Source organism: Neovison vison, chromosome 4, assembly GCF_020171115.1.
Source record: "Neovison vison isolate M4711 chromosome 4, ASM_NN_V1, whole genome shotgun sequence".
NCBI lineage: Eukaryota > Metazoa > Chordata > Mammalia > Carnivora > Mustelidae > Neogale > Neogale vison.
Window position 1 is genome coordinate 55,577,984 of NC_058094.1, and position 17,014 is coordinate 55,594,997.

Genomic DNA, 17,014 nt, shown 5'->3' on the forward strand with positions numbered 1-17,014 from the left:
GTTCCCAGATACTTTACTTCACATGACTTAAATATATATATATAGTTAATCCTTAAAATCCGTAACTTCAAATTATAAATGTCCAATTCCTATGATAATTTACTTATTCTAAAATACAGAATGCCAACTTTTCTTGTGAAGGGCCAGACAGTAAATATTTTAAGCTTTAATGGCTATGCTATCTCTGTCAAATACTCATCTGTGCCACTGTAGCATGAAAGCAATCACAGACAATACATAAATAATTGGGTGTGGCCATATTTCAATAAACCAGTTCTTGGGCAGGTTTTGGCTCTCAGGTCATAGTTCAAAAAGATCAACTGCTCTAGAATATAAAATTTCCATATATGAGAGGATGCCAGTACTTTAAGATTTTGAAAAGATACCAGTGATTTTTAAAGGTTTTCCATAGGGGCACCCGGGTGACTCAGTGGGTTAAAGCCTCTGCCTTCGACTCAGGTCATGATCCCAGAGTCCTGGGATCAAGCCCTGCATCGGCTCTCTGCTCAGCAGGGAGCCCGTGTCCCCCTCTCTCTCTGTTTGCCTCTCTGCCTACTTGTGATCTCTGTCAAATAAATAAATAAAATCTTTTAAAAAATTTAAAAATAAAGGTTTTCCATATATTAAAGAACTTGATAGATAATAACATTATCTTGTAATCCCAGACAAATATATATTACTGTCAAACTAATATATTTTATAGATGATAAACTGTAATTTTGACCAAGACTTTTTAATACAAAATGACTATATGCAGTTGAGTATAACTGCCCCAATATAATAATGTATCTAAAAAGAAATAATACTTTAGCAAGCTTTCAAATATTTATAGCTGAGAATGAATTCACATTTTAAGAAATACCTGGCAATGAAATCAACCTACTGGAATAGGTTTTACTTTGAAATAAACATTGATCTTGGGAAGGTCCTTGTTTATTGTTGATACCATAAGAGTGAATTACTCAGGAGCATGCAAACCACTCAGTCTTATAAGACTGTGACAACCCTGATATAATAAAAAGATGACTTCTGAAAGAATATTGAAAAAAAATCTACCATTTTGCATTTTGTATCTTCACAGACACACATAGTTATGATGTTCTGGGGCATTTAAAGTTTTGAAATGTGTCACACTTCTACTTTTGATCCTAAACTTATCAAATCTTATACATATGGCAAAACCAATAACCTTAATCACTGGTATTCATGTAAGAAGCCACACTACAATTCTAGGTTGTTTTAGGCATTTCTAGATCAATAATAAATGATAGAGAAGATTATAAAAATCTAAACAATGTTCCACACAAATTCAATTCACACAAAATCAAAAGACTGGCTTATGAGAAAAGCCTGTTTCTACTTATACAAAAATGTACTTAAAAACCAGATATTTGTTTCTTACTGTTGTCAGTATAATTAAAGTATGGGAAATCAAATTCAATTTATTAAGAAATGCTTCTTGAATGCATTCTGTTGCTCTAGTTTTTCATGTCTGTTTGGGGAAAGACAACAAAAAACCTGTTTTTTTTATTTTTCATAGCAACTGAACAGAAGTAAATCTTTGATATTTGATATTTTAACTACTGAAAATTATCAGCTAAAATGTCCATTTTGGTTTGTAATTGACCACTAAGAAAACACAAATCTCAAGGTATGACTGTATAAATTCGCTGACACAATTCAAATATGGTAATGTTTATTTAAAATCTTTGTGTTTCACCATACTTCTAAAATTCCCTAGGATTAAAGATAGTCATCTTTTACAATAAGAGAACATTTTTCCATTAAGGGAATTTTTTGCTTTTAAAAAAATGTGATAAAACTCAGGTTATCTAGAAGTTAATTAACAAACAAGAATTTTTCCAAGATAAATTTTTCTGCAGGGTGATTCCAATATATGCTAAATATTACAGATCACTGGTATGCATGAGTAAAGCTGGCCACAATAAAGATTATATACACAAGGCTTTAAACAATCACGAGTTACTGGAATGGCTCTATTTCACTAATCTCAGAAAGATCTTCATTTCTTTCTACAGCTAACCAGATGTCTTAATTTTACCTTTACTCAGTCCTGAAAGATCTGTAGCCATAGAAATAATGATTGCCATAGAACTCTCAATTATCCCACCAGTACCAGGACCATGGTTCTTTGATGTGCCAACAGGTTGACAAATGAAGGATTTAATTTGTAAATTCATTATTTGTTTCATTTACTCACCAAAAATTTATTGTGTGTCTATATGCCAGACATTATACTACATTTTATAGTTACGTCTGTAAACAAGGCAGACACACAGAGCTTTGCAATCTAGCTTACAATCTAGCGAAGGAAAAAAACAACATAATAAATACCAAGTCAATACACTCAATATTCTTAAAAAGAAAAGAAAAAAATGAACTCTGCCACTAAATAGATAGCCATGAACGGTTCTATTTAATATAGTAATATAGTAATGTTCCAGATAATATGGTAATATATCGGCCATAAGCAAATACCAAGCCTCTTCATAGCAGTTAGAAACATTCTTCTAACATATAAGGACTATATATAAAATGTACAATTGGGAATCTACACAGTTATGTTTGACAGTTTAATTCGATGTGAGACCACAAGAAATTTAAAATCTTTATGGCATTGTAAGCAGTGCATAATTTATAAAATTACTGTGCTCAAAGTCTTTGCTTTATAGTAAAGACAAATTTTCTCCTAGGGATTATATAAGTGTTGCTCAAATTATGTTAGATCATGATGTTGCCAACATCTAACCAAAGTCACAGAATGTTGTGAGTGAGACAAAAGAGATATGCACAAAGTCATATAGGTATTCACTGGCAAAGTAGGATCTCGAAGCCTAGTTTTCTAATCCAAAGTTAGTGCTACTTTTCATTATACCAGCCAGCTTAACAAGCCCTATTAAGAATATAAGGGAGAGTGTGAGTACGACTTAATATGGCCATCTGACAAAATTACCAGTATGAGGGGAAAGGCACTAAAAAATATCAGTTTTTAATTCATAATTCATAAATCAAACTATAACACAACATGGAAGGCAATTCTGTGATATGGTAAAAAGGGTTTGTAAAAGTTAAAATACGTATTGCCATCTACACCTTAACTAAAAATGATGAGTCAACTCAGTAGAGAAACTAAAAAATAAAACAAAATCAGGTTTGTTTTTTTTTTTTACCACCGAAAGATGAGAACATTTTACTTTTCAGCCACCTGTTCTACTGCTAACCTGTCTCTTTCTTAAGGATAGCCTATGTTTTCTTTTTGGAAGCACAACAAAAAGAAAAACATTTAAACTAATTGGATCTTATTAGTTGATTTTTTTCTTTTTCTGCAATGGTAATTATATTAAACTCCTTTTAGATTTTGTACTTTCTGTGTAGTCCAAATTAGGAAACAAAAGACAGTTGCTCTCACTTGATAAATAACCCTATACATACTTCCTACACTAAAAAAAAAAGTGATAACCCATATCTGAAAATAATGAGCATTGTATTTCCTAAACCAACTTTAACAGTATCTGTGAGGTATATACTAAGCCTTCAGTCTAAAGATCACATGGTAACCCTTAAATTTTCTGATTTACCAAAATGGAAGAGAAAGGGAGTTTCTACTGAGATAAGAGGATTTCTAAAATCTCTAGTGTTACCAACCATTTTTCCCACATTAAAATAATTGTGGAAAGCTTAATAATGCTACTTTCTTAAAAGTCACGTATATAAAACTGTAGAAAGATAAAAAGTATATTAAAAGTATTAAATAAGTGGAAAATAATCATCCCTGTTAATATTTCAGCATATTTTGTCTTTTTTGTCTACATACATTTTTAGTTTCTATCTCAGTATACATAGGAGTTTGTATCCTACATTCTTACCCTGTTATAGTAGAATTATATGTTTTATAGTTGCATAGTATCCCTGTATAGATTGTCATAATTTGCTATTCAAACAAAGGTAGAAATTTAGGTGGTTTTATTTTTTTTAACATTGTAATCAAACCATATGAAAAAAACAAATGTTTTGAGCCAAAGAGACTCCAATTTGTAACCTGCTTCTAACTTTTAATAGCTGTGTGGTTTTGGGCAAATTGTTTTTGCTTCTCTGACCCTCATCCTATGGTGGAAGGGTGGTTTTAATAAAAAATATACGAAAAAATGTCTAACACAGTGCCTGATACATAATGTTTCATAAGTAATGGTTACACAAAAACATCTTCTGTATTTCAAGTGATTTCCTTAGACTAGATTTCCAGAAGTAAAATTATTCAAAAAGTACGAATGTTTTTTGAGCTCTGGATACATGCCACCAGATTTTTTCCAAAATGGTTATCCTAATTTAGAACTTCAACAGTACTGTATGTGCCCCTGACCAGCAATATGTTAAAAGGGAAATGAACTTTTGAAAGAAAATCAAGGTTAATAAAAGTCAATTACCTAAATAAAATAAAATCTTAGTATCATTTGTGTATGGAGTGTATATATGTGTGTGTGTGTGTGTGTGTGTATCACTAATCAATTAAATTCAAATAGACTTACCCTACATGAGGGGCTGCTATCCCTTTATGGGAAGGAGATAAGGTCTGAAGTTTGTTTCCCAAAGAGCTGTTAACTGAAGACACTTTACCTGAAGGCACACCTTATAATAAAAAAGGTTATTGGTTTTAATGACATTCTGAAAAGGAAAAATCACATAAAACAGAGCACCTGACAAGGAAAACAATGCTTTAGTGGCAATAAATCTTTGCAGCAATAGATCCAAACAAGTTATCAACTAAGAAAAGGTTTTTTAAAAATTAAATTTCCAGAGAACATATAGCATCCTTCATTTCTAATTTTTATATTTATTTATTACAATTTACATATAAATAAAGGTATACTTTAATTAGTCAATATCTCCTTCAAGTCATTAATCATGTGTCTATTAGGATAATTGTCAAGTTCAGAGCAGTATATATAGAAATGAAGGGGAAATACTGTGGTCAAAGAAATCAAGAAAAGAACTTGATCAACACTCTGAATAGGTGATGTATCAGTAACAACATCAAGAACAGACATTTAAGGTGGGAAAAAAAGGCTATAAAGTATCCTAAGTAGAAAGTTTTTGAAAGTTACTTTATTTTTACCCAGAAAGAATTACATATCCTCCACATCTCTTTCTAATTATAAATCTATTTTAATAATCCCAAGCAGAACACTATCTTCATTTCTGTCTCTACAAACAAACAAAAAACAACAATAATAACAATAAAAAAAACCCAAGTTATTAATGGAGCTCATTACCTACAACAGTTTTGCTAGTGCCACTTGGTTGTGGTAACCGTGAAGATCCTGATGGTACAGTTCCAGGAGAATTTGACTTTTTAAGTGCAGGCGGCTTATACTAAAATAATGAAAATAAAATATTTTATCAACATTACTTTTGAATATAGGTTGTAAACTGCATTTCAAAAGCTCAATACCCTTAAATGAGCAAATTTCCTTATTAACTACTGAATTACAGAAATTGAGAAAGGATAGATTAAAATATATCACCTCAGAGAGAGGTTTCCCAAAATATGCTCCATCTCAAAACTAGTGTACTGAAAGTTTGACTCAGATATTCCACTGCTAAAATAAACTAAGAGCAGCTTTGCCCAGTCCATAGGGGGAAAAAAAAAAAAAAAAGGTCAAATGGAAAAAATTTCTTCAATGTTAAGATTTTAAATGCCAAACAATTAATAGAAAAACTTACAAACACCCAATGATGCTCACTTAGCAATGCAGCTTTAAAGGTCCAAATTTTTACATGTTCCTGGGTATAGTTTTATGTTTCATTTATATAATTCAGTCATATTTCCTACTGATAATAATTCATAAGATTACAAATAAGTCTGCAAGTTTTACAAGAGCTGCCTTATGGATCTCCTGAACATGAAGGGAGAGAATTCTGGCTTCACTGTTCTCACCAGATCATATTAAATGAATAGAACATGCGTTGAGGAAAGATAAGCTATTTTTTTTTTCTACTTTCTAGAAAGACAGCATTATCAATTTTATTTTACTATCTCTTACCTGAGTCAAATTTTGCTGTTACTGAGTATTAAAGTGTCTTATTGGTCACCTGCTCCAATATAAAAAACTGAATTTGCCCAAAGGTATACCCCAACTAACAAACAGAAAAGTAATTAAGACTCATGCCACTTTAGTTCTTGCCCTATGTTTCAACTAGAAAGTGATGACTGTACATGAGATTTAGCCCAATACCATAGTTAGACTCCTTAGGACTTTATGTGAAAAGCTGGTTTTAAACACAATATTCAAAAATCAAATCATATTTTATAACCAATAATCAGTATAAAATTTTAGATGCACTACTAAAAACTGCTAGCTAAACACAAATTTTAAAGTCAAATATTACAACCTTCAAAATTTAGTATGTGCCCTTATAAGGAAAATAAATCTTGATAAAAAAGCTTCTCTCTCTCTCTCTCTCTCTCTCTCTCTCTCACACACACACACACACACACACACATCCCATGCACATTTGGCACTATTGCGCCAGAAGCGGAAATTTCTTAAGCACTTGGCAACCTTCAATATCTGTCAAATGGACACATGACTGGGATCCTTTGGAGATAAGCCATATTAAGTCACTGTTTCTTTGAAAACCTAAGGGGTGTTTCTGGTTTAAAAAGGCAACTGGCAACTGATAAATCACTGAACTCTACTACTGAAACTAATAACACAGTATATGTTAACTAATTAATTTTAAATAAAATAAAAACAAATAAATTTTTTAAAAGGGGGAAAAGAGGGCATCTGGGGGCTGCTGAATCAGTTGAGTGACTCAGACTCTTGGTTTTAGCTCAGGTCATGAACTTGGGAATGTGAGATCACCAGGGTCGGGCTCCAGGCTGAGCAGAGAGTATGCTTGGGGATTTTCTCCCTCTGCCCCTTCCCCACTCACACATCTGTGAGCTCTCTCTCTCTCTCTCTCTAAAAGGAATAAATCTTTAAATTTAATTAATTTAAATTTAATTAACATCAGTTAATACCAGTGTCTCCCACTAAAATACCAATGAAGATATTAGGAAAGATTTTAAAACTAAGAATAATATGGAAAACAAGCCCTGCCGAAGACCCCTTAAAATATCACAGGCATGTCTACGAAAAATAGGCTTAACTGAATTAAGAAATAGGATAGGTGGGCCACTCATACTGTGCTAACTACCAAAAAAAGAGAAAAATGATTAGTATAAATAAAGGGTGCTGGTATAGTATATTATATATGCAGAGGTCAAACCTTTAGGCTTTCAGGATGACTTCAGTAATCAACAATTTTATATAAATTAAATCCATTTTAGTGATTAGAAAAACAAAACCACTATACTTTTATAGGTACAGTCAATCCATATTTCTTTCATTAAATATGTATTTTTTAGATGTTTATTATTTCATGTGCTTTTATACAGATCACAAATCTAATAAATTTTCTTAGTCAAATATTTATGTTTATAAAGACTTGATCTTGAAATTAGAAAAAGCTAAAAGAACAAGAAGGGCATTCATTTTCAATAAAATAGAAAAAAGAAATTATTTGGACTGACCTTTCAACTAAAAAGTAAAAATTCTCTGGAAAGTATAAAAAAAAAACCATTTTATATGATATGAATGTCAGATAAGAAGAAAAAAATAAACCATTAGGCCAACAACAGTTAAGATTATAACAACAGACTGGCCATCACATGGATTTGCTGTATAAATCTACATTACTAGGTGGCCAGGCAAAGTAAGCCAAAATTTAAAGTGCTTCCAGATTGGTAGTACTCTTAGATAACCTGGAAGAAACAAAAAGGCTCTTCACATGAACAATTCTCATGAATAATTTTTGAGGGCAACAAGCACCAAATGATCAGTAATTATGTACATAATGATATAAGAAACCATGATTGAAGGAAAAGAAACAAGAACATATCTACAAAGATCACGTGATACTACAATTATCAGCTACAGAGTATAAAACAATTATGCTTACTATAGTTAAAGAAATAAAAGACAACTCTGGAAATATTAACAGGGAATTAGAAACTATAAAAGGTAAAATAGGAAATTAGAAAAACAGCCAACTTCAAGAAATTAAAAAATGCAATTACTGACTACAAACTCGGTGGGGGTGAAACAGCTGCTTAACTCAGCTTGGTGAAATAGCTGCTTAACTCTCTTACAGACAAAAAAAAAGGATCTTGGGGGCACCTGGGTGGCTCATTGGGTTAAGCCACTGCCTTCGGCTCAGGTCATGATCTCAGGGTCCTGGGATCGAGTCCCGCATCGGGCTCTCTACTCAGCGGGGAGCCTGCCTCCTCCTCTCTCTCTCTGCCTGCCTCTCTGCCTACTTGTGATATCTCTCTGTCAAATAAATAAATAAAATCTTTAAAAAAAAAAAAAAGATCTTAAAAAAAAAGAAGATTTTAAGAGACTGGAAACCATCCAAAAGCAGTTCTGGAAAACTGGAAATACGAGTATGTATTCTGGGTTCAACTGTAAGAAAGGGGAAGGAGCAAGGAAGGGGAAGGGAGAGGCAAGAAAAGAAAAGGAAAAAGGAAAGAGAAAAACATGACCTATACATAACAAAAAATAGTCAACGCTATAACCTAGGTGGGCACAGGTATATTAGATTTAGCAGTTAAGGCCCTCAAAATAGTTAGGATATACATGTTCAAAAGGTAAAGGGATACACACACAAGAATTAAAGAAAAATATAATAATAGTAAATAAACACATAGAATATCTCAACAGAGAACTAAAGGCAAAATACAGGCCTGTTTTTTTTTTCAGATAACCAAAACCACAAAATTCCTTGCCAACAGATCTGTATTATTAGAAGGGTAAAGCTTCTTCTGATTGAAGGCAAATGACAAAATATGGCGACTGAGATTTACAAGAAGAAATGAAGATATCTGAAAATGGTAATATGGGAGTATATAACATGAAAGTAAAATGCAAAATGTGTGTGAGGAGGAGACAGAGGCAGAAGAAAAAAAAAGTATATGTGGGTGTGCATAAACATATACATATGCATATGTATGTAAATGATTATATATTTATTTTCTAATTTCTTTAAAAGACAGATGACTTTTGAGGTGCCTGGGTGGCTCAGTGGGTTAAAGCCTCTGCCTTTGGCTCAGGTCATGATCCCAAAGTCTTGGCATCAAGCCCCACATCGGACTCTCTGCTCAGCAGGGAGCCTGCTTCCCTTCCTCTCTCTCTGTCTGACTCTCTTCCTACTTGTAATCTCTGTCAATAAATAAATAAAATCTTAAAAAAAAAAAAGAACAGATGACTTTTTTTTTTAAGATTTTATTTATTTATTTGAGAGAGAGAGAGAGAGATCACAAGTAGGCAGAAAGAGGAGGAAGCAGGCTCACTGCAGAGCAGAGAGCCCGATGCGGGGCTCGATCCAGGACCCTGAGATCATGACCTGAGCTGAAGGCAGAGGCTTAACCCACTGAGCCACCCAAGTGCCCCAGAACGGATGACTTTTAAAGGTGTAAGTATAACACATATAGCAACACACAGGAATACTGATGGGTTTATAGAGATACATATATATAACAGTAACACTAAGATCAGTGAGAGGTATGTGGAAATAGCCACAGATGGGGTAAGTTAAAAAATGTATTTTGTTATTCCTAGAGTAACCATTTAAAAAAATCTGATGACTGAAAACCAAAAGAGCAAATAAAATATCTTTTATTAAGACAAAAGAAGCAAGGAAAAAGTATCAGAGGAATAAAAAAAAGAGACAATAATAGAAAATAGCAACACAGCAGAATTAACCACAAACATAACAACATTATATTGAGTGTAAATGCCTAAACACTCCAACCAACAGTTTGAGGTTGTCAGACTGGGTTTTAAAAAAGATGAACTAATTACAGGCTGTCTACAGGAGATGCAAAAACACAAATTTAAGTGAAAGAATTAGAAAGAAATTTAGCATAATTAAGCTGAAATGGTTATTCATTATCAGATGAAACACATTTCAACAACAAAAATTCAAGTTAAAAAATTGAAAGGAAATTAGCATGACCAAACAAAACAGTAATACACTATCAGATGACACATACTTCAACACAAAGAATGCTACCATAGACAAAAAGGCATACTCCATATGACATAAAGGTCAATAGATAGGAAAGATACAATAAATTATAAATATAAATACAATTAATAAGCGAAATTTAAAATACTTAAATGAAAAGCTGGTGAAATTAATGATCTTGAAAAAGTCACAATCATAGTAGAAGACTGCAGGAACATTCACCAAAAAAGACCACATGCTAGGCAATAAAACAAATCTCAAAAATGAAATCTTACCAAGAATGTTCTCACACCATAAGAGAATGAGGCCAAAAAAAAAAAAATTACAGCAATAAACATCTAGAGGAGCACCAAATATCTGGAAGTAAATGACTCACATTTGAACAAACTATGAGTGAAAGAAGAAATCACACCTATAGGCATTATTTTGCTGAATGCTATTGATAACTGTTGAGGTAGGTACATATTAACCCCATTTTATAGATGTGAATGTGAAGGAGACCAATTTACCAGGATCAGAGATGTATTTTAGAACATGGAGGGAACTAAGTCAGTTGGGAGGGATGACGGTATGGATTATGGAGGGTGGGGAAGATCAGGTGGAGCTCTCCAGTTAAAAAATAAAAACGAAACAAAACAAATAACAAAAAATACAAAAATAAAAACAACCGACAATAATAACAAAAAAAATGAAGGCACAATCACAAATTAGAAAATATTTTCAACTGTCTATTTTCAAGTGAAGAGAAACTGGAGGGAAAATAACTACAAATCCATCATGATGTCAAGATTTATAAAGCCATAGTAAATAAAAGGACAATCGTGGTCTGAAGACTATATAAAAAAGCGAAGACTGATTTATATGTAAAATCAGAATAGCGACTATGTTATGGGGTGAGGGTCTAAGAGGGAGAGAACATTACAATTCTGGGAGAGAAATGTTATAGTAGAGGTTTTGTGAGATTAATAATATTCTATTTCTTAACCTTCTTGTGGTTACGCATGTATGTATATTGTTTTTTTGTTTAATTTTATTTATTTATTTGACAGAGAGAGACACAGCAAGAGAGGGAACATAAGCAGAGGGAGTGGGAGAGGGAGAAGCAGGCTTCCTGCTGAGCAGAGAGCCCGCTGCAGGGCTCAATTCCAGTACCCTGGGATCATGAACTGAGCTGAAGGCAGATGCTTAAAGACTGAGCCACCCAGGCACCCCTGTTTGTTTTTTTTTCCTACATGTATAATTTACAATAAAATAACTGAGGAAAATAATGAGGAAAACACCAGAATAAAAGTGTTATAAAAAATAAGAGGGGAGTTCTATTTCCAATAATATTAACCAAAATTAAATATGGATCCTCTCAAGAAGGCTCCAGTTGTAATGGAATCTTTTAGTCCAATACTTGATTCATAAGTAATAAGTGAAATGGATTTGATTATTTACTGCCTGCTAGATTTATAGTACTAAAAAAACTGTAAATGAAAGTTTTCTGAAAAATGAAGTTTGCTGAAAAGTATTACATTATCAGGGCACCTAGGTGGCAACAGTCAGTTAAATGTCTGACTCCTGGTTTTGGATCAGGTCATGATCTCAGGGTTCTGAAATGGGAGCCCTGCGTTGGATTCCTCAGTCAGGAGGGAATCTGCTTAAGAGTCTCTCTCCTTCTCCTTCTGCCCCTCCCACTCATGTTCTCTTTTCTCTCTAAAATAAATAAATCTTTTTTAAAAAGTATGACATTATCAACGTTTTTATAAAATAAATAAATCTCAAAAAAGAGTATGACATTATCAAAGTTTCTGTGTCACAATATGCTTAATGAAAAACAACAGTACTGGGGTGCCTGGGTGGCTCAGTGGGTTAAGCCTCTTCCTTTGGCTCAGGTCATGATCTCAGAGTCCTGGGATCAAGCCCCACGTCAGGCTCTCTGCTCAGCAGGGAGCCTGCTTCCTCCTCTCTCTCTGCCTGCCTCTGCCTACTTGTGGTCTCTGTCAAATAAATAAATAAAATCTTTAAAAATTAAAAAAAAAGAAAAGAAAAACAACAATACTGTAAAAATTTCATATAACAAAGTCCATATACGGTTTATGGCTCCTGAAGTGCTTTCACATATACCATCTCATTTGCTTTTCACAAAGATCATATAGACTACTTTACAGATGAAGAAATAAAGTCTATCATACAGGAAATGTTACTTGCCTAAAGCTCAGAAGTAACAGTTGGACTTGAGGCCAGGATTTCATTCCCTTGGGTGTATGGTCACACATAGTATGGAAAGTTTCAGTACATACATGATTTTCAAATGTGGATTTTTATTGCCACTTTTTCACTTTCCAAACCCTCTGGTTTCCTCTGAATCTGCTTCACTTACTTTTTAACTAGTTGTCTTACCCTTTCCTAGTATCTTTTCAACCTGCATTATTTTCAAGACTCTATTAACTCAAGTCCATTCAATTATTTGTTCTCTATTAAACATTCAAATTTCTTACTAAGTCCCTGAACAGTAATATTAAACTTTAAGCAGGTAAGAAAACTGTAGCTAAATGTTCTGTAAAGCACAAGCAAAAAGCTGTGAACCTGAAAGAGTCATTTTTCTCCTTTATTTGTAGAAATAATTGAGCACTTCACCTGTGTCCGAGAAGTCGCCTTTCCTTTGGTATCAGTAGAAAATTTGCCTTTATTACTAATACGTGCTGCCTGTTCTTTACAGAAATTAATATGTCTATCAGCTGCATTTTCATTAAATCTCCTCTGGCAATATGGACACTGAATATAATCTAAAACAAAAAAAGAAACAGATTAATAAAGTAATTCTTGAAGGGAAACATAAAGAATTATAAATTTTAACGAAGAGTAATTCAAAATGTCTGACAAAGTATTATATTTGATAAGCAAAACTTGTCATTTACTTAAAACCCCCCAACCTGACTACTAAACTCAGTAAAGACATTTAAGAAAAAAATTTACTAGTATATGATAAATTCTAATCTTCTGCCAGCCTAGGATCAAATTTGAGGGGGGAAAGAAAACTCAAAAGATAAAAATCCTTAGTACAAAAGAATGAATACGTAGAAGAAAAACAGGATTTCTTCTTTGCCTTCATAATATACCATATGTTTTCACCATATCTACATATTTTATACTAGAGATGAAATTAAGCAGTAATAACATAATAAATTAAAAATAAATTTCAAAATTTGGGCTGATCTGTTAAAATATTTTAATTAGAGGAAAACTGTCAAGAAATAGTTTAATCAGCTTTATACAGCTGTATTTTCTCTTAGATGAAAGAAGAAATAAAAATATACTTCATTAACTAAGATATTTACTATCTGGTCCTCTATAGAAATAGCTTGTCAACCTCTCCACTACAATAAAACATTAAAAATGATCATATGTAGATTTTCTAAATGACTTTTTTTAAATTTATTACTGAAGTATAGCTGACATACAATGTTACATTAGTTTCAGGTGTACAACATGGTCATTTGCCAATTCTATACGATATTCAATGCACACCACCCATCTGTCACCATACAAAGTAATTATATTATTGACTATAGTCCATATGCTATGCTTTTCATCTCCCTGACTTATTTGGTAAGAACTTCCCTTTACTAAGAAATAAATCTCAATCAAGAATACTAACACAATTTTAATGCAGCTAACTTCATACATTTAAATAACTACCTCTTTAAACTATTCTACTAGCCTATGTCAAATTCTATTGTGGATATTTTGAATGTTTCAAATATCTCAGTATCTCATATTGGGTTTCCAGCATCTTGCCTTGCTTCTGGTAACAAATAAGCTACTTTTATCCATCTAATGAAGAAACTATATTAACACATGAATTTAAAGCATAATTTAGGTAAATCAAGCTATATGGTGGTCTCCTCACATGAACACATACCTCTTAGAAACAATGATTTCTTTTCTTCCCAGATGAGAAGATACCAAAGAACTAGGCAACATACAATCTGAATCTTACCAAACGACTACATTTCGAATGACAGTGAGCTTCTTCAAATATTTCCTAAGATATACTACAATAATTTTTCAAATGACATTATAATGTTTCATGTTTAAATAGTACTGAGATAAAAAGACAAAGTATTTCTATGTTCAACATCAGTGTGTCTTTATAAGCCTAAATGCCTGGACTAGCATCATTATTTTATAATTAAACTTTAAAAAAAGATTATGGTTCATCAGGTTCCATTATTATAAATTAATTTTATCAACAACTTAAAATTAATAATTCTATCAATATTTTCCCTCCATATGAAGATTTCCATCAACAATATTCTACATACCAGGATCGTAAGAAGGTGGAGGAGGAGGAGGAAGTTTTCCACCCTCTTTAAGTGCCTGATCAAGGCCTTTAGCTGCTCTTATGGTAGCAATGAATTCTTCATGTTTTCTTCTCCAATTAGATGGTTTCTTTGGTGGTTCAGGCTACAAACAAATAAAGAAAAGCCCATTTCAAAACATTTTTAAAATAATTAATTTAAATAGGGCGCCTTGGTGGCTGTTGGTAAGCATCAGCCTTTGGCTCAGGTCACGATCCCAAGGTCCTGGCTCCCTGCTCAGCAGATAGCTTGCTTCTTCCTTTCCCTCTCCCTCGTGCCTGTGCTCTATCTCAAATAAATAAAAAGAATCTTTTTAAAAAATTAATTGAAATAAAACTTGAGGAAATGCTATATTGTTTTAAATGTTCTCTTATTAGGAGGTCCTTAAATTACTTTCCTTAAAATTTATGATTTTAAAAAGAAACTTCATGTAATTTTATTATATGTAATTTTTAAAATGCAATTATAATTGTGATAAACACTGCTAAATTAACTTCTGTATGTGTTGCATCCACTTAGGCTCCCACTAACAGTGTAATTTCCCTATTTTACTACATTTTCTCCAACAGATGTTAAACTTCTGTTTTTTTTAACTGACTGGAGAGGTAAAGAATAGTTTTCTCTGTTGGTTTTAACTGGCTTTTCTCTTATAAGAAGTGTGTTGAGCATCTTTTTATATCATTAAGAATAATTGCATTGCCTTTTTTGTGCACTGTTTATATGCCTGGTCAACTTACCTGTTGATTACTGGTCTTAATTTTAGCAATTTTTTAGTTAACTCTTTATAGATTAGCCTCAGCCCTCCCCTAAAATACGGCTGTCTTATGACCTTGTCTAAGGATCTCCTGATATGAGGAATTAATTTTTAAAATATAGTTTAATTTACTTGTTTTTTTATGAGTCTCCAGATTTATAGTCACTATTAGCAAGTCACTATTTATTCAATGTGTAAAGTTGGAACAAGTGGAATTTTCCCATGTTTTCCTCCTAGAATTTTCATGACTTCATTGTAAAATTTTAAATCTTTTATTCATTCAGAATTTATCATGAGTTATATTGTGACATATAGATTCAACTTTATTTTTTGGTTTTAACATGGCTATGTAGCTGTCTCAGCATCCTTTATTAACTTTGCTCCCCACTGAACTATTAACACTTTTATCATATTCTCTTTTATATTTGGGCCTATTTCTGAACTTTCTCTTCTGTTCCAGTGTTCTGACTATGCTTGTGTTAGTACCAGTGTTTTAAATATTGAGACTTTATAATAATATTTTCATATCTGATAGGATAACCCTACTTCATTCTGCTTTCTCAATCTTTTCTGATTATTCTTGTATGTACATTTTTCCATATGAACCTCAGGATCAGCTTGTCTAATTTTTTAAACTGTATTTTAACTGGAAAACTTAAACATTACATTCATAAACAACTTAAGAAACTTAGTATCTTTATTTTGTTGAATCTACCTATCCAAAAACATTATATATTTGCATTTGAAGAAGTATTTGTGCTTTGTTTTTTTAAGTAGTCTATGTGAAAGTCTTATACCTTTAAAAGGTTTATCCCTATACAGTTTTTATTTTGTGTTGTTCTTTTATAGAGTCTTTTCTACTTTTTTATGTTTCAAGGGTTTGTTGAAATATGAAACCTAGTAATTTCTGTATATTAGCATTATATCTCATTATTTCACAGGCTTCTCTTATTGTTTGTAATATTTTGGCAGCTGATTCCCTTGGGTTTTCCAGGTATATCATCTCCTAATAATGATGCATTTACCTCCTCTTTTCTAATCCCTATGCATCTAATATCTAACTATATCAGTTATAGCAATTACTATATTGCTTGGAGCTTAATCTTGTTCCTGTCTTTAATGGCTATCTCTAAGCATCTTTCTACTATGCGTAATGCTGGCTCCTGTGCTATCATACATTTATTTTGTCACATTATTCAAATACCCAACTATCCTTATTAGGTCTTTATTTTTTAAACCAAGAATATACATTGAATCAGCAAAGTCAAATGATGATTTTTAAAAAAAATACTAATGAGGCAGGACTAATAAGGGAAAAAAGGAAATCACAAAATACCAAGGGATGGAAAACAGTTACATGATATAGATCTTACAAACATAAGGAAAAAAGAAGACACCAAAACGGACCTTTGTGCTAATAAATCTAACAACATTAAGTGGACAATATCCTTGACAAACACCACAAAACAGATACTAAAAGAAACAAAATCCTAACAGTCTCACATTATTTTTTTTTGTGTGTGAATCTATTATTTAAAAACCTAAAGAAAATTGGCCCAGATGCCTTTAGAATTGAATTCTTGTAGACATTTAAGGAAGAAATAACATCAATCTTTTAAAAACTCTTTCAACATAAACCAAGAAAACAATCTTTTTTTAAAGGATTTTATTTATTCATTTGAGAGAGAGAGCACTGCAGAGAGAGCAGCAGAGGGAGAGGATGAAGCAGGCTCACTGCTGAGCTGGGAGCCTGATGCAGGGCTCCATCCCAGCACACCAGGATTATGACCTGAGCGGAAGGCAGGTGCTTAACTACCTAAGC

At 32.6% G+C, this 17,014-nt stretch overlaps 1 protein-coding gene across 2 annotated transcripts in view; it reads right to left on the reverse strand.

Annotated features, from left to right (window-relative positions):
• ZC2HC1A (zinc finger C2HC-type containing 1A) overlaps positions 1-17,014 on the reverse strand; it is a 48,523-nt gene that overhangs the window by 17,163 nt on the left and 14,346 nt on the right. For both annotated transcript variants that reach the window (XM_044245413.1, XM_044245414.1), the window contains exons 4-7: positions 14,403-14,544; positions 12,715-12,863; positions 5,292-5,391; positions 4,548-4,647 (exon numbers count right to left, since the gene is read on the reverse strand). In XM_044245413.1, the coding sequence (XP_044101348.1) occupies positions 4,548-4,647; positions 5,292-5,391; positions 12,715-12,863; positions 14,403-14,544 (491 nt within the window). The remainder of the gene's footprint in view (positions 1-4,547; positions 4,648-5,291; positions 5,392-12,714; positions 12,864-14,402; positions 14,545-17,014) is intronic.